Here is a 27,992-nt window from a genome sequence, read left to right as displayed (position 1 = left end):
CTTGAAATGAGTCCCCAGTGAGAACATTCTACTTCTTCTCTAGGACATGCAAACATTTTCACAGTTCTAAATTCTGACTTTAGATTTATGTTACTACATTGAGGCTTCCTTTCATCAACTTTGAAAACAAAAAGAATGGGGAAATATTTTATGTACTGATTTGGAAAGATCTTCAAGATATAGTATTAAGTGAAAAAACAAGGAACAGAATGATATGTGCTGCCATGTGTGTTTAAAAGGAAAGGAAAGAACACACAGGTATCCAAAGGAAGAGGAGACGAAGGCCAGCTGCTTTCCTTCCCTCCCTTCCCACCCCCCAACCCCCCGGCTTCAGGGCCTGCTTACCTCCTGGTCTAGGGCTCCTTCTGGGTGCCCCCTTTCATAGCAACATGTCTCCTCCTTCACCCCATCTGGTCAGATGCAGTAATAGCTCTCAACTATTGCTAGTATCTGAGGGCAGTATTATTATTATTATCCCATTTGATAAATTAGGACACTGAGGCACAGTGATGAAGCCAGGATTTCAGTCTACACATTTTCACTTAAGCTCAGGCTCTTTTAAGTCCAGCACAGTGCTAATCATAGATATTAAATTAACACTCAAAGCCTATATACTAAAATTATATGATAGATGCCAAATGTTGTAGGGAAAATAACATGGTACCAGGAGAGAGAATAACACAAAAGACACTACTTCGTTAGTGGGGGCAGGAGGGTGGAGTCGAGGCAAGGCCTTTGTGAAAAGGTAGCATTTGAGCTGACACTCACAGGAAGATGGTTGCTAGAGGGGCTGGGATCAGGGACCAGCACATCTTGAGCCCCGTGCAGAGTCTCCTGAGGAGGGAGAGAGCTCAGTGCAGCCAGAAGGGAGGCTGACTAGAGCAGCATGACTGAAGCACAGCATGAGGGAAAAGAGGAAGGCATGGGGCAAGTCTGGAAAGGTGGTAGGGGCCGCTTAGGGCTGGGGGGGCCAAGCGGGCCAAATGAAGGAGCTCAGCTCCTCTTGGAGCGTCAGGAAGCCCTTGGAGAGAAGTGGTGTGCTCTAACTCAGGTTTTAGGAAGACCACCATGGCTGTAGCATAACAGCGGGATTTGAGGTGGGATGTGGACAGAAGAATGGACAATGGTGGAAGCTGAGAAGTTAGCAGTTTGTTGCAGAAGGTCTGGTGAGAGCAGATGGAGGCTTGAACCTTGACACTGCAGTGAGACTGGGAAGAAGTGGTCAGATTTCAGGTATATTTTAGAGGTCAAATTGACAGGACTGGACAGCAGGTGGGATGTGGGTGGTGGGAGAGGAGGACGTGTCCAAAGGCTTTCCTGGTATTGTGCATACCAAACAGATGCAGTTAGCCATCCAATATCATTTCTGGATTAAGAAGGATCAGTCTCTGGCCGATCACAACCCCAGGGGGGAGGACTGGATTTCCTGTTAAGCAGAAAGAGTACAAAGTGCTGTGTTAACATCACCACATTATGGAATAAGTAGACTCTGTTGGTCAGTGAGGATTTCATCATTACTTGTAATATTTTCTGTGGATAAGTAGATTTACAACCAGCTTAGAAATGAGCCTATTGAACATAACCTATATATAAGTTAGAATTAGTTGTAGAAAGAGAAATGTAGAAGCTTTACATCTAATTTGTGTTTCCCAGGCCTGTCAGAGAGTTCTCCATGCCAAGAGGAGCCAACACTTTCTGTTACTGTACAAAAGCAAACGTGATTGTCACTGGAGGTAAGGGGACCGTTCATGTTGTACAAAGATTCTCTACTTTGCCAATTGTGCCCTACTTGATTAATATAGTGATAGAGTGGTTTTCATAAAGTTACAGAGTTTTGCTCCCAGGGAAAACCTTTTAGAGCATTAAAAATTTCACATAAGGTTAAATTTGTCAGTCTTTTTCTTTGTGCCTTCTGGATCTGATGGCACACTTAGAAAGTTCTTCCCCGGCACCAGGATATGTGTTATAAATTCTTCTGTATCTTACTCTAACTTTTTTTATTGCTTTATATTTTACCTTTAGATCTTTAATCTCTCTAGAAGTTATTTTAACATGTGAGAGCATGAGATCCCAGCCCGGGGCCCCTTGTGTGGGCTTTAGAGGAGTCCTGGAGGCTCCTGCGGCCTATTGACCCTTGTGTGTCTATGTGCATTTTTCTGCAGAGATAGTCCAAAATGTTATCAAATCCTCAATGGGGTCCATGTTCAAAGAGGTCAAGGGCCAATGTTTTAGAGTTAGCAGGAAAGAGACCAAGGAGAGGACTTGAAGCATACTAGCATTTAAGGGTTAAGGAGGGTGGAACATAGGACGTGAGGTCATCTGTAGAGAGTATGATATAAGAAGCTCAAAGGGGAAGATGGAGGATGGAAATGTTCCTCAAGCCTCAGACTTGTCACCTATAATCCTGGGGTGCTAATACAGCAGGATGGCTTCAAGCCTGGGCTCTAAAGTCAGACTGTCTGGGTACAAATCCTGATTGTCTTTCTAGCAATGACCTTGGGCAGGTCATTTGATCCCTTTAAACTTCAATCTACTCTAAAGTGGGACTGATAATAGTACCGACTCATAAGATTGTTATAAGAATTAAGCAAATTTGAATAAAGTACTTAGCACACAATAAGTGCTCAATACAAATTTGCCAATAATAATACTAACAATAACAAAACCACACATACTTCATATGGTGGTGCTTAAGATTAATTGAGATAATGTATACCTGGCACATAGTAGATTGTCAATAAATATTAATTCAATCCATCTACGACACATAGGCAAAGTCATGTTGACAAAAGCGCAGAGGTTTTGTTGGAATAAAATGAAATCGGAGGTTCCAGTCAGGAGGCTGTTCCAGGAGTCACAAGTGAGGTGGTGAGGATCTGCATTATTGTAGGTGAAATGGAAAAAGAAAGGAAAGAGCCAATCCCGTGGGAAAGAAATTAGTCATAAAACCTGAAGCCAGAATGAAATTGGGATTAATAAGAGGGATCAATCAGCTCCGAGTTTGTAGGGGAAAATGGAAGAGTAGCAGCTGTATTGTTACCAGAGATCGGGAAGAAGGTGCTCACGTGGGAAAGAGAGCAAACTCATCTCAAGTGTGAACTTAAATGTCAAGTGTGATTAGACACCTGAGAGGATGCTCCTTTTGGTGATGACAAAAGACCTAGTTGGATCTAGGGGATGTGAGGGCCCCCAGGCTGGCTGCACGAGTGAGAACTCCCAGGGGCACCCCTAGATCAGAGTCACTTTCAACAAGGAGCATGTAGACTTGAACGATGTAAATGAGCGAAATAGAAACTCAAATAAACATCAAGAAAATGGCCTATACTGGAGATCTGAACTTTAGAAAGGGAAAGAGCAAACAAGATTTTTAAGAAGAAAGCTCTGTCATCCAAAAGATCAACAAATGTACCATTTGGTAAATGCTTCGAGCAAAAATATTTATTAAAAAAGCAAAAATGTTCAATGAGTATGAGCTACTAGTTCCTTCCATGTGAGATTTCTTCAAATTCCTTCCCCTAAAACACACACAGCTGCAACGTTTGGTTTTCTACCAAGAGTATCCTGCCTCGGCCCTGAAATGCCAATATTGTTAAGTACAGTTGACCCTTGAAAAACACAGTGGTTAGGGGCGCCAACCACCCACCACCACCACCAGCAGTAGAAAATCCACATGTAACTTTGAACTCCCACAAAACTTGACCACTAATAGCCTACTGTTGACTGGAAACCTTACAGATAACATAAACTATGGATTCACAAATATTTTGTATGTTCTATGTATTATATACTGTATTCTTACAATAAAGTAAGCTAGAGAGAAGAAAATGTTGTTAAGAAAGTCATAAGAGAGAAAAATATGATTTTACAGTTCTGTAGTGTATTTATTAAAAAAAAAAAAAATCTGCGTGTAAGTGGGTCCACACAGTTCAAACCCATGTTGTTCAAGGGTCAACTGTGTGAAGATAGCTACACTCTCACTTCACACCTGGGTAATCTCCCCTGAGGACATAGTTAAAATTTTTTTCAGTATATTGTGCATTTAAAGTTCATAATTGAAATTTGTGCTCAGGTTTGGGCCTTCGACAATACTTACTTAAAACTAGCTTTGGTTCGAATATTATTTTTTAAAAATTACATAGTAATCTACTGGAAAGTAAAACAAGTAAAAACAATGCACTAGAAGTTAGAAGAGGTGGCTTTAGTCATAGCCTGGCCATTAACCAACTGTATAATTTTCAACTACCACGTAATCTTCTGTTGCTTACTTTCTGTATCTGGTAAAATGAGGAAGTTGGACTACATACATTCCAAGACCCCTTGAGCTTAAAGAATCCCGATCTGTTGTTTAAAGAAATCCCTGTTCATAGGGAGATAAATTAAAATGTCCTTTGGAAAATTTGGAACCCAGTTTGCCAAATAGGGGTTACTCAGTATGTAGTCAGAGCTTTGTGTACTCAAAAAAATGAGGCATTAAAGGGCCACAGACTTCTAAATTTCAAGTAAGGACATCAAGGAAAGAAAGCAAAGCATATGGGTAAGAAGTCTGCAGAGTAGTATGTGGGAGTCATGGCTTAGACTGGGAGCAAGTTTCCTGGCACCTGGAATGATGATTCTAAGAACGAACAGGGATCCAAGTCTTTAAGCTGTGCTAACTGAGGTTATCCTTTAAAGAGCTCCGCACTGAAGTCTAGAACACATGAGGCAACAAATACTAAAATTACATGTTTTCAAAAAAAGGAGTGCCATGCTTATATTACAATTTCTTGATCCCCGTTGCCCTTTGCTGAACTGATGACTGTCTTGGCTTCTTCCTTGTGAGGGAAATGGCCCCGAGCACTTGTCAGGAGGAGGTGGGGGTGCTCCAGGGATGAGGGAAAGAGCACAGTGGTCCTCAGAGAGGAAGCAGGGAAACTGCCCCAGAATTGAATTGCAAGGGACGCTGCCCCCAGCAGGGCAGGTCTTCAGTTCCGTGTGGCCTTCTATCCTCCTTCAACTCAAACCCTCCACAGGAAACCCTCTGAGAAAGCAAAACGGCACAGTTAAAGTAAGATCTGATTTCTAAAATCCGATTGTTCTAAAAAGACAAGCTGTCACATTAATCTTAACCAACTCCTTTGAACAGCCCTTTGTTCTCACACAAAATACTTCAAAACATAAGAATTGACCAGCGCTCATATATTTTGTCATCTTAAGTATTTTAACCATTTCTGAGAAAAAATATGTGTTTGGTAATGTTCTGGGACTCAAATCACTTTAGTGTTTATGGATTAAGATATTTGACCCTCATGAACCTCAACAGTCATTATATTGTAAGATGGCCAGCTACAGCTTTGAAATCTTATTTTTCTGGCTCTCTTACAAAACAAAACATTTAGCAGGATGACAGACAAACAACTAATACTTTTCACCATGCAAAATTATTAAATTGTCACAGTTACAGAGCCTCTTTTAGTGGAAAATGCAATTCCTCAGTGACTAGAAACACGTTTTCCTCAGGAGAATACTCTTGTTGATTAGTGACTCAGCCAAGCACATTGCTAAATGTACTGTATGTACCAGCTGATGACTCAAAATATACTATGAAAGCAACTTTGTTAGGCATAGTTGAATGTGTGAAATATGCAGGGACATTTGATGAGCTTGAAAAAACAGAAGCTCCTGTTTGGGGGGTGGGGGGTGTGTAAAAAAAAGCCAAACCAGGACAAGGTACTTACCAAAACAAAACAAAACAAAACAAAACAAAATAAAATTGCAAACTTCCTGAGCATTTGTTTTTAGCTCATTGCTATCTCTCTTGGCCAATTTAAGAGTTAAACTCCTACTTTGAAAAGTCCAGTGTATACAAACGGTTCTCTGCCATCCAAGATAATTTGGGGGCTCTGCATGCATCTGTTAATGTTTCAACAAATATTTCTTGCACAACTGCTATGGACTAGGCCTCATGAATCATAGAGGTCAGGTTACATTTTAACCTTCAAGAATTCAAAATTTAATGGTACAAATAGGACATGTTAATACACAGCTGTAATACAAAATGGAACATGAGTCAACAGATTCATAATCATAATAATAACAATGCAGATTAAACACTGTAGGCATTTAGAGCTTAGTATAATGTCCCTTTCTGATCATTCTGGCTCCAAAAAGCCACCACACAGACTCTGTGAGGATTCTATTGCTATCATCGGAAAGCAGGCAGAGCTGGAAGACCTCTGGTAGCAGACCAGAGGAGCCCTCTGTAAAATGGGGTTTCCTTCATAATGCACACTGGACAAAGCTCTTTGCCACATTTCTCACGTGGCAATCTTCTATTATATCCTTCTTCCTATGGCACGCAAGTCACAGATTTCTTTCTGGGGATAACCTGACCTCATCCAACAGGAGTGATAAAGTCCATTTCAAGGGGGCAGCCCGGCCATCCACCTGGGGGCCCAAGGCTCAGGTTCTGGACATGCTGGAGTAAGGTAAGACTTCTCAGCCTTTGCCAGAGAAAAGCAAATGCAAGCAAGATACTGCATTATCAGAATTACTCAGTATGAGTCATGTAACTGATAATCTGGAGTTTTTCTAATGACCTTTACAATTCCAGATTGCTCTCTATTCTCACTGTAGTAACCTCTCCCTCCCCAACACACAATCATAAAACTTTGGAGTGGGAAGAAATCTTGGGAGATCAAAATTTTACAGATAAGGAAATTGAGGTCCTAGAAAAGAGAATGATTTGCTTCAGCTCATCATATGACTAGTCAGCTGGTAGAACTGAGCTCCAGTCTGTCTCCTTTCTCCCAGCCCCTGCTCTTCCCTGCTGGACCACCGGGACCACCGTAATCTGGTTCACAGTGTCTCCCCTCCCTTTTCTCTCTGAGCTGAGCCAGCTCATCTCATCAAGAGTGAGGCATTTGGATCCACTGACTCACCAGCTGAGATAAGAGCTTGCTAAAGGAAAGAAATCCTATCTTTATATGTGGCTTTATCTGAATCCTGGTTAACAAAAAGGAAGAGAGAAACTAAAATAAATGGAAAATAACAAAGGAACAAGGATTTAACCCCTAATGAACCATAATATATCATTTATAGTATTAAGTCCTACCTTCAGATTTGAATTATTTTCTGCAAATACTTCCTTTCCCTCTATATCTTTCATGCTTGTCTTAGTGCCACCACTAGATTACAAACTCTCCAGAGCAGGGCCCATGTTTCATACATCTGTGTATCAGTTCCTCTCTGTCTCCCCTAAACTTTTTATAAAATGTGTTGCAAATGGCCCGGACTTAGAAGAAAAGAACAGAGTAGTAATAGTCAGCTCATACTCCAGGAACTGCTCAGATTATCCATGGATAATTATCCATTTAGTCTCACAATAAGGTTATTACATAAATTCTGGTCATCCCCATTATATATACAGATAAGGAAACCCAGACAGAGAAGGTGAGGTCATTTACTTAAAGCCATAAGGCTAGTGAGTGATAGAGCCAGGTTTCAAATCAAGGTAGACTTTCCCAAAATAAGTATTTTTTAAGCACTTCATGAGTCACTCTATTAGCCAACTCATTTACTTAACAAACATGTATTAAGCACTTGCTATTTGTCAAACACTGCTATAGATGAGAAATATAAGGCTCAACAGAAAATGAGTAAACAAATATTTACACAAACAACTATAATTGAATAGAGCTCATACTATAAACAAAATCTGAAGAAAACACCCTCAGAATGGGAAGAAGAAGACTTAACTCCATCTGAGGCTGGGGACACTGATCGGGGGCAGCCTTAGGAAGGAAATGTTGGAACTAAGTCCAAAAAGGTGTAAGTGTTGGTCTTCCGAAAAAAAAAAAAAAAGACTTTCAGTAGGGTCAGTGTCTAGATTTTTTTGTATCTTCAACATCTAGCAAAATGCCAAGTGTATAGTAATTTCTCAAGATATTTTTCTTCTTGTTAATAAGGATAACATGGAAATTTTAAATTTAAGAAAATATCCCACTTAAAAGAAAGAAAGAAACAAAGGAATGAAACAAAGAAACAAAGAAAGAAACTATCCCACTTACCCAATGACAACAGTACTTAAAATATCTTGGGTTCTGTCTTGGCCAGCTTAGGTTGCCATAACAAAATACCATAGGCTGGGTGGTTTAAACAACAGAAATTTATTTCTCACAGTTTTAGAGGTTGGAAGTCCAAGATCAAAGTGCCAGCATGGTCAATGTCGAGTGAGAGCTCTCTAGCTGGCCTGCAATGGCTATTTTCTCACTATATCCCCACAGGGAGAGAGAGTGAGGGGGCTCTCTGGTCTTTTCTTATAAGGACGCTAATCCCATCATTAGGGCTCAACTCGAATAACTTCATTTAAATCTAATTATCTCCCAAAGGCCCCATTTCCAAATACCATTACATTAGGGGTCAAGGCTTCAACATACGAATTTTGGGGAAAGAATTCTATCCATACCAGTTGCCGGAGAAATGGAAAGTAAGAGTCAGCTGTGCCCTGAGATTTTTCAGCCTGCCTTTACTAAGACTCCAGGCCCCGAGGACCTCTGGAATGAAAGAACTGGCCTTATTAAAGGAGTCACGCGAACATTCAACAAAGACTTGTTTTTGTTTGGATACGTGTTTTCACAGTCTTGTGCCACTGGATAGTTAAACCTCTGAGCTAGGATTCAGCGTCCCAAGATTGAAGTTATGGGAGTTCAATAAATATCTGAACTCCTACTGTGGGTTACACTCTTGAGGTAGTATAATAAAAAAGAAGTTCTGCTTTCAAGTGGATGGTACAGAAAATTGAATCATTAACTATAAAAGATGCCAGGGGCAAGGGGCACATAGGCAGGGGCTCTTAGTTTTAAAGAATATGAAGACATTCTGAAATATTCTTGGAGGTACAGTCATGCTACGATTTGAAGAATGGTTTGGAATACTCAAAGGGGAGAAAGAAAAAGGTAAAGAAAATACTCTGTTCCCTTTTTTCATGAAACCAGACAAAATAATCAGAGAATTATGAAAACATCTGTGTCTATCACATTTCCCTGGGTTATGAATATCCAATTGGCAAGTCACCTAATTCTCCTGCATAACTGACTGGCTCTTGCAGTGTGTGTAAGTATATTTCCATAACAAGTCCAATATATATCAGCAAATTCATCCTGTGGGCCACAAAATATATGTTACCTGATTAACTAACATGGCCTCTTTGAATTTTGGATTTTATTAATACATAAATTGTAACTTTATAACTTAGGTTATATATAAATTATAACTTAGGCTATAATGCTATTATATAATCTTTTTTTCCTGGTGCCCTGAAGATCCTGGGTAATAAATAAGATGCTCGAGAATGCACCATATATTCCTAATGTATACCATTTTCTTATATGTGATTCTGGACAAATCATATTTAAATCATTAAATTAAAGTAAAGTACAGTAAATCATTTAATTAAAAATCACTTAATCTTAGGGGTGCCTGGGTAACTTAGTCGGTTGAGCCTCCAACTCTTGATTTCAGCTCAGGTCATGATCTTGGGGTCCTGAGATTGAGCCCTGCGTCGGGCTCCTCGCTCAGTGGGGAGTCTGCTTGAGATTCTCTCTCTCCCTCTCTCTGCCTCTCTCCCCGCTTACCTGTGTGCTCTCTTCTCTAAATAAATTAATAAATCTTTAAAAAAAAATTTAGGTTTAAGTTGCTTTTTTGAAAAAACAATTAGACTATCTATGACTATGCATTAGTTCAGGTAACGCTAGCTACTGTAACAAACCTCAAAATGTGTAATGAATCAAACAAAATGGAAATGTATTTCTTCTTAGTCATGTTAAATCTAAATCGATTCTCTTAGTTTACTGGCTGAAAGTCAGTAATCTGACCACATCTAACAGCAAAGGACTCTGGGAAATGTAGTCTAGCTGTGCACCCAGTAAGAGACAATAAGGGTGTGGTGAACAACTAGCCAGTCTTTACCATAAAACTGGATGTGTGTGTGTGTGTGTGTGCATATGACAATAAAATTTTATTAAATTTTAATTTTTACTATCACCAGAATTCTAATAGACCATGGGTAAAGGATATGATCAAACAATTCACAGGAGGAGATACAATTAGCAGATATACATGGGAGAAAATACTCAGCAGCATCAGCTGTCATATAAATTAAATAAAAACAAAGTGTCATTTTAGACATTAATATAGCAAATATTTTAAATCATGATAATATCCATGTGCTGGCCAGAATTTGATGAAGCTGGTATAATCATATATAGTTGATGGTCTTGGCATTTGGTACAACCATTTTGGAAAGCAACCTAACAATATGGGAATTTATCCTCAGTGTATATGTCCAAAAGAAGAAAAAGAAAAAAAACACATGAGTAACTATTTATTGCAGTGTTGTTGAATAAAATGAAAAACTAGAATTAGCAGGAACATTTATTGACAGACAAATGGTAGGAAATTTTGATGTAGCAACCAAAATGATAATTATGAAGGTGTGAGCCTGTGACCTTCCATAAATGCAAAAAAAAGATGGTCATGTATACTAATTTTATTATTTTAGTTATATTGGATATATAAAATTTGTATTCTAAAAAAGGTACAAATTTCCAGTTAGGAGATGAGTAAGTTCTGGGGATGTAATATACACGTGGTGACTACAGTTAACAGTATTGTATTTATAATTGAAAGTTATGAAGAGAGCAAATCTTACAAGTTCTCATGATAAGAAAAAAAGGTAACCCTGAGGTGATGCATATGTTAACTAACCTTACTGAAGTAATCACTTTGCAATATATGCTTATCCTTGTGCAGGGGCCATGCTATCTTCTCTGTATCATTCCAATTTTAGTATATGTGCTGCCCAAATGAGCACTATATATATTTTTTAAAGATTTTATTTATTTATTCATGAGAGAGAGAGAGGGAGGCTGAGTGAGAGGGAGAAGCAGGCTCTCCATGGAGCAGGGAACCCAATGCGGCACTTGATCCCAGGACCCTGGGATCATGACCTGAGCCGAAGGCAGATGCTTAACCTACTGAGCCACCCAGGTGCCCCACGAGCACTATACTTATATGAAATAATCATGTTGCACACCTTAAACTCACACAATCAATTATATCTCGATAAAGCTGGAAAAAACCAAAAGTGACTTGCCCTGCAAACCCCACATATAATAACAAAGTGACAAATCCGTTCTACAAAACTTTGATTTGGTCTGTCTCTCTCTGCTCGAAATAGCATGCTGTGACTTCTCTGTAAAAATACATTTTAAGGAACCTTGATTTTTTGTATTTTGGCAATATTTATAATATATTTTAATGGGTATATCAAAGATAAGTTAGTGATAGTGATTTTTTTTGTTGAGAAATGGTAATCTAAACACCTACTGAAAATAATTCAAAGTATTTAAATATGAATGGAAAAGTGTTTTTCTTAACTCCGAAAAGAAAAAGTTTGTTTGTAAGAAAGAGGGGGAAAAAAGTGAACAGTGATTACCTGTAGGGAGTGGAAGTACGGATTCTGAGGGGAAAGAAGACATTTTTGACAAAAATTATACCCTTCCATATTGTTTAAATATTTTACCGTGTATCCGTATGATTTTAACAATTAAAAAAATAGTATGTATGCTATGGTAGTAACTACGTGTAAATTATATCGGCTTATGGATATGTGCTCGAAGGGAAGATGGAGACAGTTGATTTGTTATAATGGTAGAGATTATGTGCAATTTTCCTCTTCCTCTGAATGTGAAAACAAAAGAACAGCTGTCTAAAATACTTTGGGAAGTAAATAAAATATAAATAGTACATTAATGTATGAATGAGTGGGAAAGTACTGAAACAAGAAAGGGATTGATAAAATATTTATAAGAATTCACATTTGTGTGTGTAAATACAATTATTTCCAAATAGCCTTGACAGGAGGAAGTGGCTCCAAAGCAAGTCAATCCTAGAGGGCATCCTGGAAGAGGCAGACTGTGATTTGATATTAGAAGGATGATAAGGATATGACTGAGAGGGACTCTTTAAATTTTGACCAGCTGTATCCCTGAGAAGACAAATAACCCCCCCCCCCCCGTCGTCCCTTTCAGGAGATGACAAGGTGCTGCGGTTGTGGCACCCAAACATCAGCACCAAGCCAGTGGGGAAACTTGTGGGGCACATGTTCAGCATCACGGAGATCGTAACAAACGAGAAAGATCAACACGTCATCAGCCTCTCCTCTGCAAAGGTAACAGAATACAACATAAATGAAACCAACTGCATTTTCCCCTAAGGTCAACAGATTTTCCTATTTCGAATAGGAAAATCTAGAACACATACACAGTTTTTGACTGAAATAGCTGTTATCACTGAGAAAAATATTGTCAGTGTGAAGAAGGAAATGATGAGCCACTGTTCCTGCTGGGTTTCTGCTGACGAGGGTGCATGGAAGAACACGTTTGAAGACAGGCGTCAGGAAAGCAGCGCTGGGAAGGAGCCAATGTGGCCCTCCCATGGCAGACGGGACATTTTGGGCAAAGACAGAAAGAGTGAGGCTTCTGTTATAGTGGTTGTCATTAAACAGTGTTTTAAATTTCTAACCAATATACTCAAGAAAAAATGAGTTACGAATATTAGATATGAAGAGACTGAATCATTGTATTTGCAAATAATGTGATTGTCTCCTTGAAAAATTCAGAAAGATCAGCTTAAATTTTTAAAAATTGAAGTACAGTTGACACACAAAATCGGCTTGAAATTTCAAGAGCAGATAAGTCAGTAAGGTGGCTCGTGACAATAGCAATTTCTAAAAAAATAAATAAATTTCTACATAAGAGCAGTAACCACATTGGTTAAAGAGACAGCACTCACAAGAGCAAAAAGTCTGAAATACCTAGAAATAATCTTGATAAGCAATACTCACTATTAATATTAAGATAACTATGAAATTTTTCTGAGGCACTTTTATTTAAGAGCATGAACAGAGGGATATGCTGTGTTTCTGCATGCGACTATGGTACGGTAAAAGGTATTCTCCATCAAATTAAGCTATTTTTAATGCTATTATTTTTTAATGCTATTCATGATTATTTAAGTATCAGTTTGCCAAGTTTAGTGTTAATGTAAAAATACTGACATACAAGAATAGCTTAGAAACTGGAAAATATCACTATAAGCTGGCATTTTTTCTCCCTCTCAGATACTAACACATATCCTAAAACTGCAATAAATAAAACAGAGTCGATGCAGAACTAGTTAAGACACATCCATGAGAAAAGAGAAAAAGCAAGAATGAGTTCATGTATGTATGGGAGTTTGCATATAATAAAAGTAGGACTACAAATCTGTGAGCAATGATGGTTTGTTCATTAAATGTTGGGAAAAGTGATTAACCATATAAGGAAAAAATATGTAATCAGATGATCATTTCATAATAAACCACAAAATACATCCCATATATGTTAAAGATCTTAAATGTAAAATACAAAAACATAGAAGTTCTGGAATTTTCCATAAGAAAATACAGGTGAATATTCATATAGCCTTTGAGTAATTCCTAAGCATCATACCTGTGGCTAAAGGAAAAATAAATATGACTACGTAAACATTCAAACTTTCTGTGAATTATAATAATAATTAACATTTATTGGGGCACCTGTGTGGCTCAGTCTGTTGAACATCTTTCTCTTGGTTTCGGCTCAGGTTATGATCTCAGGGTCCTGGATCCTCACGCTCAGCTGGGTCCCAAGTCAGCTTGGGATTCTCTCCCTCTGCCCCTTCCCCCACTCATGCACGCACGTAAGCTCTCTCCCTCTCTAAAATAAATAAATAAAATCTTTAAAAAAAAAAAATTACCATTTATCAAGTGTTCACCAAGTGCCAGGCACTGTGGCCCATATTTTACATACTCAAACTCACTTGATGCTAATAACAACCCTATAAAATAATTATCACAGTTTTGCATATGTAAAGGCAAATGAGACCTAAGTAACCTGCATAAGGTCGCATAGCTACCTGGTGGCTAAATGTAGCATTCATCATCTCAAAGAAAGAAAGAAAGAAAGAAAGGGAGGAAGGGAGGGAGGGAAGAAAGAAAGAATGGAAGGGAGGGAGGGAGGAAAGGAGGGAGGGAGGGAGTGAGGAAGGGAGGAAAGGAGGGAGGGAGGGAGTGAGGAAGGGAGGGAGTGAGGGAGTGAGGGAGGAAGGAAGGAAGGAAAGAAAGAGAGAGAAAGAAAAGAGAGAGAAAGAAAGAAAGAAAAAAGAAAAGAAAGAAAAAAGAAAAGAAAAGAAAAAAAAGAAAAAAAAGAAGAAAAGAGTTTCTCCTTGTGTTAGGAACCCTTAGGATCTTAGGATCTACTCTCTTCACAACTTCCCTACACACCACACATCAGTGTCAGCTACAGTCACCGTGCTGTATGTGACATCCCCAGTGGTTACTTATCTTGTACCTGGAAGTTTGTATCTTGTGACCCCCTTCCCCCAATTCCCCCTCCCCTCCATTCAGTAAGTTACGATATATCTTTTCACATAATAGAAATATCATACTGACTTTCAACATTATATAGATGAACAATAATGTGAAAATATCTAAACATTATTTGAAATATAGTGAAACAGTATGTAAGAAACTAAACCATTTTATTTTTTTAAAGACTTATTTATTTATTTGAGTGGAGGGAAGGGCAGAGGGAGAGGGAGAGAAAGAATCTCAAGCATACTCCCTGCTTAGCATGGAGCCCAATGTGGAGCTCGATCTCACAACCTGGAGATCGTGACCTGAACCAAAATCAAGATTTGGATGCTTAACCGGCTGAGCCACTTTGACGCCCTGAAATTAACCCATTTTAAAGTATATCTTTGACTAGCCTATATTACCAGAGGAGATTAACAAGATGCTAGTGTTTACCTGGGTGCAAGACTGTGGATGAATTAAAAATTTTTTTTCTTTTTTGTGTTTTTTTTTCTTTTCTTTTCTTATCTATTTCTTACAGTAAATAAGCATTGCTTTTATAATAAGGAAACTATTTTTAATTTTAATTAAGTTACAAAGAAATTTTAACGGTACTGGAAAGACAATGAAGGTTTTGAGGCACTAAAATTAAACCACGTTATGAATTGAGAACTGAGGACCCCTCTAGAGAAATTAAAGAAAACAAAGATATCTTTCTAGCAAACATTTAGGCCACTCATGCCCAGAGGTGAACAGACACAAGACATTAGCTTTCCAATTTCTTGTAAATGTAGCAGGTGTATTAACATGATGCTCATACAACCATCACAGCAACTCCAGTTGGCAAATTATTTATATCTTTCCACACGTTTTCCTCATGTGTCAAATGTAGTTTTGCCTCCAGGGTTGTTATAAAGATTAAATGAGCTCATCATTTATTTTTTGAGCATCTCTTATGTGACAGGTGCTTCTGGGTTCCAGAGAGGGAACACTGAATGAGGCACTTGTCACAGGAAGTTTCCAATCTAGGAGAAGAGAGAGACAAACAAAGTAGCAAATAAAGTGGAAGACAGCAGGCTAAGTATTATAATGAACAGAAAACAAGAAAATGTGCTGTGACTGCAAATTGCCTCTGAGGAGGTGAAATGAAAGCAGAAACCTGAATGACCCAAGTCCCCGGCCCTGCAAAGATCCAGGAAACAAGCAACTGAGGCAGAAAGAACAGCAAACTAGGCACATACATTTTTTTGGCTGAAGCTATTAATAGTCATCCCTATTAGTATCATTAATTACAGCAAAAATAACAGAGGGTTTTACACATTTAACATTCCTTCAAATTTCTTCATAAACTAGCTTTCATCACTTCAAGCTTTTAATAAATTGTCGGCCAGTCACGTGGCTACTATGCCTTTTGTGAAGCCCTTAAAGCAAATTTCATCCTTCCTCCTGGTTCTGCAGACCTTCCACCCGGATATTCTTTACGTCTGCAACTGCTAACCCTGTATTTCCAGTCACAGGGCTCAAGCATTTCACCACAGTACCACACAGCTACTGTCCCCGAAGAGCTGACCAGCACTGACAGACCCTGGGAGAAAGAAAGACTTCCTTTCCTTTCCTTAATAAAACCGACAGGAACCATGGCTGGCAACTTTCTCAAGCACAAGTCTAGATAGCAAAGGTTATTTTTCTTCTTTCTGCTGAGGAGAGAAATGTAACATGCTTTGATGACTTCTAACAGATTGCAAATGGGTTAACAGTTGCATTTATTTATTTATTTATTTATTTATTTATTTATTTATTTCTAATTTAATGTTCACTCTGGAAGTGACACGACGGAACCTGAGAAAGGGCGCAGCTTCACTAGGCCGGGAGTGTGCCCTAGAACAAGAAGCAGTGTCCTGAAATGAGGTGCCAGGTGAATAACGTCAGAGCAAGCCAGAGAGGTTGCCAACCTGGCCTGCAGACTGGCTGGATGTCTTCCTATTGATGACCATGTCTAAGATACTCTCCTAAGTGAAGGTGATGCTGTTGTCTTGCTCCCAGGCAGCATGGCTAAGAGAACAACCTCGAAAATTGGGCAAACCTAAGCTGAAGTCTGACTCTGAGGGTTACAGGTAGTGACCCTGAATGAGTTATTTGAGATCGCTGAGGAGGTTAACAGAGTACCTTCCTCCTAGGGTTGATGTGAAGATGAAAGGAGATTAGCAAGCGAGCACACAACACAGTGCCTGGTATGTAACCAGTCCTCAATAAACGTCAGCAGTTATCAGAAAAGCAGGTGCTCTCCACTCTCCATAGTGGGGACAGGACTTGTGTTGATCTATCTGCGTTGGTACCGAACCTCCTTTGTGGCCACACAGGTGTAGATTATGGGTGTGGTTTGTGGCATTGGATAGGGGGAGGCTTTCCAAAACCCCATGCTTCCGATGCTACTCAATTATTTATTTATTTATTTATTTATTTATTTATTTATTTTTATTTATCTATCTATTTTTATTTAAATTCAAGTTAGCTAACATATAGTGTAGTACTGGTTTTCAGGAGTAGAATTTAGTGATTCATCATTTACATAGAACACCGAGTGCTCATCCCAACAAGTGCCCTCCTTAATGCCCATCACCCATTTAGCCCACCCCCCACCTCCCCTCCAACAATCCTGTTTGTTCTCTGTATTAAAGAGTCTCTTATAGTTTGCCATTCAGTCATTTAAATTCGTCTCGTGCTGAGTACCCGTCCAGTCTACATGGCAGTTAAACACAATCTCTACTCTCCCTGAGCCCCTGACGCAACTCCGCACCCTCCACAAGCTACCTTGTCTTCTACTGAGCTGAGAATGCTGAGGTAGCTTCATTAACTTCCATATTTTCCACCTCAAAATATTTCTGTGTTTTTCTGTATTTTTTGCTACTCTCTTTTCTTTTCCTCCCTCCCAAGGACAAGCATTTCTCTTGCTTCCTAAATCGAATCCCTGCTGTCATTCTCCTAGTCGAATACTGCCCCATCCAGAATCTTCTTTCATCAACCAGCATCTCTCTTCTTGTTATGTTCAATGTCCCTATCTTCAAGGTTCCTTGAAGGATCATTTGGTTCTTATTTATCCTTTACAAAATTTCTGCTTATCTACAACTGATTTTCCTCTTCAAATCTCCTTTTCCTGACTTCTGATCTTCCTCCAGCAGTTAATGATATCATTTGTTTCCCACTGAACCATGACGAACTTCAAAGTCACTTTTAAACCTTCTGCTTCCCCAATCCCATTCACTGGCCAGTCTCCAAGTGTCTGAAACATTTCTCATATCTGGCACCTCATTCTTGTTTCCACATTATGATCTTAGTTCAGACCCGTTGACAGGCTCCCAGTTGAAGGAGACACATTAGAAGGCATTCATGGTCCTCCTACTTCAGTCTCTCTCATCTCCCCACCACCCAAATATTACACTGTCATGTTAATCATCCTCTTACCCACTTATAACCTTGTGAGTACCTTCTTACATATCTTCAAAGGCACCCCTAGCCTTATAAATGAAGTTCAAATTCTCTTTTCTAGTGTTTAAGGTTCTCCATGGTCAGGAACCAGATACCTTTTTAGTTTTGTTGCTACTTATTTGTCTTCAGATAGTCTAAACTTCACCCAGCTCTTCCCCAAAGTCTTCATGTTTTCCTGCCTTTGTCTGCAATCACTCTTGTTCCATACCCAGCTATTCTAGCCATCCTTTAAATCTCAGTGAAATATCACGTCCTCCATGAAGACTTCACCAAGAGAAAAATGGAGTTCGTCTCTCTTTGGTGAATAAGAAATGTGGGTACTTGAAATAGACCAAGGGATAGGAAGAAAAGCTGACCCTTTAAAATATATTTCCTTTTAGTTGTAAAAATCAGAACCATTTTCTGGCTTTAGCTCTTTATGCTTTCTTTTTGTATGGGATTATTGAAACCAAATTCCAGTTGTTGTTTTTTTTTTTTTCTTCTTATTTTTTGGATAACTGGAAGCATCCATGATCGAAAGCCTGATTTTACTACTCCCAGCATTTTGCCATCTTCTGTCCTTGCTTCGCTGCTTGAGACATTCCATTTTGGGTAAACTGTGATTTGAAATATCCTCAAGAGTAAGAGTTACTTGTCTCAGATCTTTCCTCAGAATGACTGTCAGGAAATTTTCTGGGGAAGATCAATATATGTTAGGAACCTTCAGCTAACAAAATGTAAGTGACCAACTGTGAAGAAAAAGTATACACTAAGAGAAGAGAGGTGAGGGCATATGCTTTGGGATTCACACTCAACTTGAAGAGTCTGAAGCAAAAAAAGTAAGCTTTTTGCTTATGTACAAGCCTTGTTTTCCTTCAGTCTGTAACCTCAGGACAGCTCACTGACCGTCTTCAAAAGAAGACCCTGTTGATGGTTCTGAGCCATGGGAGCTGATGTGCCTACAAAGACATTGGGGAACCAGCCCCTACATGAAGTTTCCTTTTGTTTGTGGCTATCGTTCTCTAGTTATATAATCTAGGACACTTTGCTGTCATTGCACATTTGCTTAGATGAGCCATGATGTTTCTGAGTTTTGCCCTGTGGGACTATTTCCTCTTGTCCCCACCCCCATTCCCATCAGCTTTCAGGATCCTCAGACCCCTTGCACAAATACACACACACATTTGCATGTACACACATACATATCCACTACAGTCTACTTAAAGTAACTATCTGGGTATATTGTTGACATTAGAAAGAATGAAGTAAATTTAAGTAGTTAAATGTGCCCTCACATAGATGTAAGCTCTTTCTATATGTGACCTCATTTAATGTTTGTGACAACTGCATGAGATAGGTTCTGGTATAATTTCCATTACAAATATAAAAACTAAGGCTCAGAGATGTTTAGTGATTTGCCCAAGGTCACAGAGCTAGTAAGTGGTGAAGGAGGATTTAACTGAGCTTGTCTGCCTCCAGAGGCAGAATTACCAACAGTGATTAACCTACAAAGTAGAAGCTGAGAGCCCAGAAGGAGGGGGGAGGTGGGAAAAGGGGACTTTGGTTTTTGTACTGTTTGAAATTATCTACTAGACACATCTAATAACTTAGTAATTAAAAAGTTAATTTTTCAAAGGCATGCTGGCTGGCTTCATTTCATTTCTGTTTGCCAGTTATCACACAGGAAAAATGTGAGAACCAGATAACAAAATTAACCATTTTAGTTTCACAGAGCAAAAATTTTTTTCTTCTTGTTATTTGTAAGAGCTTAAAAAATGCATTTTTGCATTGAATTCCTACACAAGTAACATTGAATGCCTATCATTTGTACTGTGCTGTTTTTATATGTATCTATTTTAAAATATAATATTTGTCTATAATACTACATCAACCCTCAAAAGAGTCATAATATTGGATATCTTCAGGCTTTTCCAATGTAAAATCATGTAGCCCTAATTTGATTCATTTGGGGTCAAAAATCTAATTAACTTCTTGTAGTCATTGGGTAAAATTCAGAAGGCCGGCAAAATCCCAGCTTCCCTTGACAAATCAGAAATGCTGAATTCCCCATGTCCTTCCTTCTATCTAAATGATAGTGCAATTCTTAAGATTCTGCCAATACAAGTTTTAGCACAGTGTTCAAACTTCCGCTCAAATAACTCTTATAATGCATGATAATTATTTGTTGTTGTATCTACTCTCCTGACCACATGAAGGTCTGTTCAAGAACAGCTGTTAATGTGCTTCTGCTGAACTTTTGCTTCTGTAGCACCTAGCTCGGAGTTCCAGAATTATTTGCTGTATAAGGAATTATGCATGTCATGTTAGTTTTGCACCTTTTTATAATCCTTTTTTATGCATCTCAGGCCAACTCCTACACATCAGATATTTTGCTCTAGGTCACTCTCTGATAAATACCCATCAAGAAAAAGAAATCCTTTATTTATTCTTTTAAAAAGATTTTATTTATTTATTTGAGAGAGAGAGAGTACAGGGGCAGTGGAGGGCAGAGGGAGAGGGAGAAGCAGACTCCCCACTGAGCAGGAAGCCTGATGTGGGACTCGATCCCCAGGACCCTGAGATCATGACCTGAGCCAAAGGCAGATGCTTAACTGACTGAGCCACCTAGGTGCTCCCAAAAAAGAGCACTTTATTAATGCATTTGGATAGTAGCAATTGGTACTGAGTTTGCAAGAAAAGCCAGGAAACCTGGTTGAATCAAAACGATCCTCACTCCTGGCACATATACATGTAGAGTTTTCAAACTTTTTTACTTCATCATTATTTATTAATTATTCCTCACAAAAAAAGCTTCAGGGGAGGGCTTTCTATTGTCCTTGTCTTTGATATTTGGGGATTAGTAACTTTATCCTCAAAGCCTTGTAGCCTTGCAGTTGAATTTTTCCCAATGTTTAAAAAAAACAATCTTTCCACCTCACTCCTGCATTCTCAATTTTTTTGGAAATCATTATTTTCTGCTACTAGGAGGTGAATATTTTTTGTAATTTCAGTGTTACACACATACGTAGTATTTAATTTATAATTTACAAACACTCCATTGTGCAGCCAGAGCTTCCTTAGTGGAAGCCACTTGTCCTCTCAGATTTTCTTTCTTTTTTTTTTTTTTAATTTTTATTTATTTGACAGAGAGAGAGACAGCGAGAGAGGAAACACAAGCAGGGGGAGTAGGAGAGGGAGAAGCAGGCTTCCCGTGGAGCAGGGACCCCAATGCGGGGCTCGATCCCAGGACCCTGGGATCATGACCTGAGCCGAAGGCAGATGCTTAATGACTGAGCCACCCAGGCACCCCTCAGATTTTCTTTCTATAGCAACTCTGTCTCTCAGAAACGTTGGGCCTTTCCTAATCCCCGCCAGGCCTGACCTGGCTCCACTCTGTCTCTCAGGCTTTGAAGCACTAATACAGACCACAGGAACACTGTCAACCCCTGAAGGAAATGAGTAGGGAAGAGGACTGGAATCAGCACAGCCTAATTAATAACCCTACTCCTCTTTCCTCCAAAGTAGCTAACGTATTAAGACCACCTAAAAACAGAGTCAGTAAATTATGTTTGCTGATGCTGTCCCATTTATTAATTGATTTATCCAGTTACAGTGTGAGTTCTGACTGTCTATGCAGTGCTGCACCTCTGTAAATTCCTACAAGGTCCTGGACCAAGACAGAGAATAGCAAACGAGCAGACCCAAATCCAGCTAAATAACCATCCTAACTCAAGAGAACACATAAGACACTGGGGAAACAAACAGCACGTGGTTCCTCTCTCAAGCCAGTTATAGTTTAGTAGAGAAGGCCCCTTAGCAAATCATCATATGACAGTTGCCAATTGCTATTCATGTAGACAGGTATTATGGGCATCTATAGGGGGGGGATATCTAAATTAGAAGGGTGACCAATGGAAGTTGTCCAAAGAAGATGAGTTTTTGAATTAAAAATAGAGCTACCCTATGACCCAGCATTTGCCCTACTGGGTATTTACCCCAAAGACACAGATGTAGTGAAAAGAAGGGCCATATGCACCCCAATGTTCATAGCAGCAATGTCCACAATAGCCAAACTGTGGAAAGAGCCAAGATGTCCTTCAACAGATGAATGGATAAAGAAGATGTGGTCCATATATACAATGGAATATTACTCAGCTATCAGAAAGGATGAATACCCAACTTTTACATCAACATGATTGGGACTGGAGGAGATTATGCTAATTGAAATAAGTCAAGCAGATAAAGTCAATTATCATATGGTTTCACTTATTTGTGGAACATAAGGAAGAGACTACGGGCTCTGAGAAACAAACTGAGGGTTTTAGAGGGGAGGGGGGTGGGGGGATGGGTTAGTCCGGTGATGGGTATTAAGGAGGGCACGTACTGCATGGAGCACTGGGTGTTATATGAAAACAATGAATTGTGGATCATTACGTCAAAAACTAATGATGTATTGTATGGTGACTAACATAACATAATAAAATAAAATTAAAAAAATAAAAATAAAAGAATTTTAAAAAAGAAAAATAAGATGAGTTTTTGGAATTTTTTAACTTGGAACAAGTACTATGTTTTTATACCATTAGTACATATATAGGTGTCCTTAAACTGTATATAGTCTTATTTTGCATGTTTCAATATTCTCTATGAATAAATCCTACTGAAGTTTCTTTCCCCCCCCCCAAACACTATATTTTGAGATTTATCCACGTTATTACATATAGCTCTCGTTCATTTATTTTAACTGCTGCACAGGATTCTGTTGTATGTGCATTACATATGTATCCAACTTGACCAATGAACATTGGACTTGTTTCTACCCTTTGTGGCTTTGTGATTCTGGCTTTGGTTGAACAGGGATTTTTAATTCTAATTTAGTTAAATGTATCAATCTTTTATGGCTCATGCTTTTTGTGCTTATTGAAGAAATCTTTTTCAACTCAAGTTCATAAAGATGTCCTCCTCTAAGTTTTTCTAAAAATTATAGTTTCTTTCACCACATGCCTCTATGCTTCCTCTTCCATATCCGTAACCTTCCCCGACCTGGAGCCTTGGGCTGCAGTCTAGAAATAGGTCTAGTTCCTGGGCCAGAAGTGGTTTTGGTTTAGTTCCTGGTCAAAGGCAGTGTCCTCCTCGCTCACTGGTCTCACAACTTTCTAAAGACTGTGCCTCCAGATGAAAGCAAATCTATAGCTGCTCAGTCTCACTGTTCTGAACTAGAAAGCTACTCCAGGCTCTGCCATGGAACGCTAGATGCCTCTGATCCCATCTGCTTGGGGCGGCTCTGCAGCTGCCTCTGCCCAGTCAGATCCTGGGCACACACCTCTGATGCAGCCCCTCCTTCACGTTATGCGTCTCTCTTGCTTGGATCTATAGAGATATGTGTCTTGCTTTGAAGGCTTGCTGTTTCTTTTTGCTTTCTCTTTTGTATATATTCTTTACTATTTCTCTGTGTTTGGAGAAGAAATGGCACATCAAGGCATAAACCTATTGAACAGTGACTCCTTAATTCTCCTTATAACAGATTTGAGGAAAGAGTAGCAGTTAACTGCACAGTGAGGGATGTTGAAAGGAAATTGTAGATGATAGGAAGGGTAGGTGGCATGCACAGAGACCAGAATGAGATGGAGGGTTTTGGAAATGGGGGGCAGTTTGGTATGACAGTGACAGAGATGACACGTGGGACCCCAGGACAGGGACAGCAGGATCTGCCAGCCCAATAGTCACCCCTAAAATCACACAAAACACCTAAAGCACTGAACACTGAAGAAGAGAGAAATATGAAAAAAGAAAATAGTACTACTCTACAGAAAACATTACAGATTTAAAAACCTGTTCACATCAATTCAATGAAGAACAGAGTGCTGGTATTGTATGTATGTCTGCTCTAGAAACAAGAAATCTGAGGTTCCAGGAATTTAAGTGATGTGCTAGAACTGAAACTCAAATCCTCTTCTGTCCCATCCCTTGTTCTTTCCAGCAACCACAATTCAGAGCACATACATACGGCAAAAAGCCTGCCAACCCTGAATGCATCTCAGCCAAAGCAATACAGTCAGAAACAATTTGAATAGAAACAAATTTCTTTGACACTCCTTGATTCTACTTTCAGGTTCTTCTCCTACTTGTCTCTCATTCTGGACTCTGAACCTAAATTCATAAATAGTCCGTTATACTTGCTAACCCTCTGATACAAAAGACTGATAAGGTTCAATATTCTAGCTACTACCCCAAATTTGCATTTTTACTGGAACTAAGGAAGTAACTTCCAACTGTACAGGTTCTGAGTAATACTAGCCTACCGAGGATCTGCATTTGAGGCCAAACTCCTTACCAGTGTTCCCTAAATCACATGACTTAGACATCTTTATGCTCCTACATATAAGAACATGTGAGGTTTTGAACTCAATTACAAGTGTCTCAAGAAGTCAGTATCTCCCTGTTAACAAAACTACTTAAAGTTTTATATCTAGTTCTACCGTGATCACTCAATTACTCAACAAATATTCCAATTTAATAGGCTAATAATGACAATTATAAAGTGAAAATATTATTTAAGGATGCATGCTAGAAAACGTCACCTTGATCAAATCACAGTTCTTTCTGATATTCAATCACACTACAACTTGCTTACAAAAACAGAATAATGAAGAAGACTAAAATGCACCAGTTATTTCAAGTGACAAAGAGTAAATTTGACCTACTTCTGCTGAATTTGTACTTTATTGTTCTTTCTATTCTCTTGTAATAACCCAAGCTCTATTTAAGTAATTACATGTTCTTTCCTTTCTCAAAGGAGAACTTAAATAACCTAGTTCCCCACACTCTTACCATCGCTAACCCATCCCTAAAAACTGCTTTCTATAATTCTTACATCCCTGGGCAAGAGGAGGGAGAAGCACTTAGAAACCTCATTTAGTAAGATGCTCCATCTTTTTATTTTTTAAAAAAGATTATTTATTTATTTATTTAATTTATAGAAAGAACACAATTGGGGGGAGGGGCAGAGGGAGAGGGAGAGAGAGAATCTCAAGCAGGCTCCACGCTGAGCACAGAGCCCGACGCAGGGCTTGATCTCACAACCCTGAGATCATGACCTGAGCCGAAATCAAGAGTCGGATGCTCAACCAGTTGAGCCACCCAGTCGCCCCGATGTTCTATCTTCTTAAGTCATAAAAGAACAATCTGAAACCTTCCACTTAAAATATGTCTTCTTTCTAATTTCCAATCCATAGTGTAGAGAGAAATGGGGCTTCATTTGAACTCTAAGTCATGATCAGTCCTCCAAATTCTTAAAGAATAATAAATACTGTATTTCTCTGTAGTGATAGAAAAATCCAGTTCCTTTAAGCAAATCTGTAATCACTGCTGCTATATTTCTTTGATATTTAACAAACAATGACTGAACCAAGACCAAATCGGAGTTTAGCAAATGTGTGCTCATCACATAAATCATACTTGTTGCAAGTTGTTAAGAGCATACCATGGACTTTGAAAATGCTTCACCTAAATAACTTTGAGTGGGGAATGGAAGGTGTAAAAGTGGTGAACTGTGTCCCTTTTTCTCCCAGGTTTTCAGGGTGTGGGATGTACAGACTCTTTCGCTATTACAAGTCTTCCATGACAGCCATGGAGGACCAGGAGACATGCAGATTTATTCTATGGTTTACGATTCCAATCATGGCATGCTTATTACAGGTAAGTGTACCCAATTAATGGCAGACAAAACTCATATCTTAACTTTTAGCCTTTTTCTTATTATGTTCAATTAGCCAACATACAGTAAATCATTCATTTTTGATGTAGTGTTCAGCGATTCATTAGTTACGTATAACATCCAGTGCTCATCCCAACATGTGCCCTCCTTAATACTCATCACCCGGCTACTTCATCCCCCACCCCCTCCATTCTGTAACCCTCAGTTTGTTTCCTGGAGTCCAGACTCTCTCATGGTGTGTCTCCCTCTCTGATTTTTTCCCATTCAGTTTTCCCTCCCTTCCCCTGTGGTCCTCTGCACTATTCCTTATGTTCCATATATGAGTGAAACCATATGATAATTGTCTTTCTCTGCTTGACTTACTTCACTTAGCATAATCTCCTCCAGTTCCAACCATGTCGATGCAAATGGTGGGTATTCATCCTTTCTGATGGCTGAGTAACATTCCATTGTATATATAAACCACATCTTCTTTCTCCATTCATCAGTTGAAGGGCATCTCAGCTCCTTCCACAGTTTGGCTATTGTGGACATTGCTGCTGTGAACATTGGGGTGCATGTGTCCCTTCTTTTCATTACATCTATATCTCTAGGGTAAATACCTAGTAGTGAAATTGCTGGGTCATAGGGTAGCTCTATTTTTAATGTCTTGAGGAACCTCCATACTGTTTTCCAGAGTGGACTTTTAGCCTTTTTTTAACTAGCACTTGAGCACTAACTAGACGAAAAACAGAAGTAGAAGGGGAATGTGTTAACTGTGATTTATCAGAGTAGATATTTAGTTCAGTTCCATTCCTTCCTGTCTTTCCATGGCCAGGTCGATAAAATATGTAACTGCACTTCCTTGAAAAAAACAGGTCAGTGCTCTAAGTTCTTGAGCCTAGAAAGATAGCCTTACCCCTCCCCACCCCGCACCCCTCCACTTCCCCACCCCCTGCTCACATGCTAGATCTCTCTCTCTCTCTCTAATAAAACAACAACAACAACAAAAACCCACCAGGTTAAAGGTAGAGCTGGGATTCAATCCCAAAGCATCTGGCTTCTGAAACCACATTCTTTCTCTGTAACTGCATTGTTTCCACAGCAGTAGTATAACTCACTGAAAACATAGAGGATTACCACAGGTTCACAAGCATATCTAGCTTTGTTGGTGTCAGTTCTGAATAAAGCTGAATAAAGCAAGAAGTGGCATGTGATGTGTTGCTGCATAAAAGGCAAAGCCAGTTCCTTTTTGACTCCTGGGAGCTGGAATATGAACCATCTTCGAGTGACTACACCAGCATCAATGCCCCCGTTCCTCAGAGAGGCAGTTTGGCCCCATGCATTCTGGTACTGAGACAGAAGGTGCTGACCTTCCCACCTGCCGTTGCTTCTACACAATAAAGTGGAGAGAGAATAGTGTCCTAAATGACAGATCCGTAGTGCTGATGCCAACAGATGTGTTGCCTCCTTTACTTGTTGCCTCTTAAAAACACGCTTCCTGAAGACACAAAACATTCTGCTAGGCATTTAGGTTAAACACTGTTCACATGCATGCCTTCAGGCTTTAGAAGAAAAATGAACAACATTAACAATACTTCTTCCTTCTGGAACCCCAACCCAAAATGCATTTCCTAAGCATTTTCCCACTGACCACCTGTTCTGAGTTCCTGTGGGATTAATTAGGCAGGGAAATAGTTGGTGCTATCTCAGCTGGTGGAGAATATAATTATTTTTAACTCTGGGTTTTTTGTGTTTTTTTTTTCTGGATTTGGAGTGAACTAGCACTTCATGTTTGATAAGACGATTTTACATCTTGTAAAACAGAACTTAATTCTAAGTGTAAGCACTCCTCTTCTATATTAGCTCCTCCAAAAATAACATGCTAATAACTGCAAGCGTATTTTCTCCTAGTACCCCCACTTGCATGTTTGATTAGTGGGCTCAGCATTTACAACCCATTTATCACCAGAGTAACTAAGGACTCAAGTATCAAGACAAAAGAAGAAGAGGAAAAGGAGGAGGAGGAAAATCAAGATTGCTTCCCAATTTTGTGTAATTCTGATAGTACTTTGCTTACAAAAATATACAGCTCTGTGTATCGCTTACATTGACAGCAACCATCAATTTGACATCAGAATTACATGAAGCTTATCTCCCAGACTTTACTTCATGCTTTGATTCCAAAGAAGCCACCATAGTAATCTTCTAAACCCTGATGACAGCAGCATCACATTCTGGAAATGTTTTGTAGAATATACTGTTGTTACTGTCACCGTTGTTCATATTATTCCTCTATTATGACAACTCGTTTTTGTAAAGTTCTTTTACAAAGTGCTTTCACGCACTTTATTTCATTTGACCTGCACAACCACCACAGGAGGTAGGAATTATTACTTATCCTATTTCATAAATGACACA

At 39.1% G+C, this 27,992-nt stretch overlaps 1 protein-coding gene and 1 non-coding gene across 2 annotated transcripts in view; one reads left to right on the top strand and one right to left on the bottom strand.

The window, feature by feature from the left end:
• WDR64 (WD repeat domain 64) overlaps nt 1-27,992 on the top strand; it is a 142,171-nt gene that overhangs the window by 59,283 nt on the left and 54,896 nt on the right. The window contains exons 9-11 of the mRNA XM_032389487.1: nt 1,654-1,733; nt 12,069-12,208; nt 25,447-25,573. Of these exons, the coding sequence (XP_032245378.1) occupies nt 1,654-1,733; nt 12,069-12,208; nt 25,447-25,573 (347 nt within the window). The remainder of the gene's footprint in view (nt 1-1,653; nt 1,734-12,068; nt 12,209-25,446; nt 25,574-27,992) is intronic.
• On the bottom strand, nt 10,746-10,849 carry LOC116622803. Its single transcript, XR_004297620.1, has one exon. It is a non-coding gene; the product is annotated as a U6 spliceosomal RNA (small nuclear RNA).

This window comes from Phoca vitulina, unplaced genomic scaffold (assembly GCF_004348235.1).
Source record: "Phoca vitulina isolate PV1807 unplaced genomic scaffold, GSC_HSeal_1.0 scaffold54, whole genome shotgun sequence".
In the NCBI taxonomy this organism is placed as follows: domain Eukaryota; kingdom Metazoa; phylum Chordata; class Mammalia; order Carnivora; family Phocidae; genus Phoca; species Phoca vitulina.
Note: the sequence above shows the minus strand (reverse complement) of the source record. Positions and strands in the feature narration are given on the sequence as shown.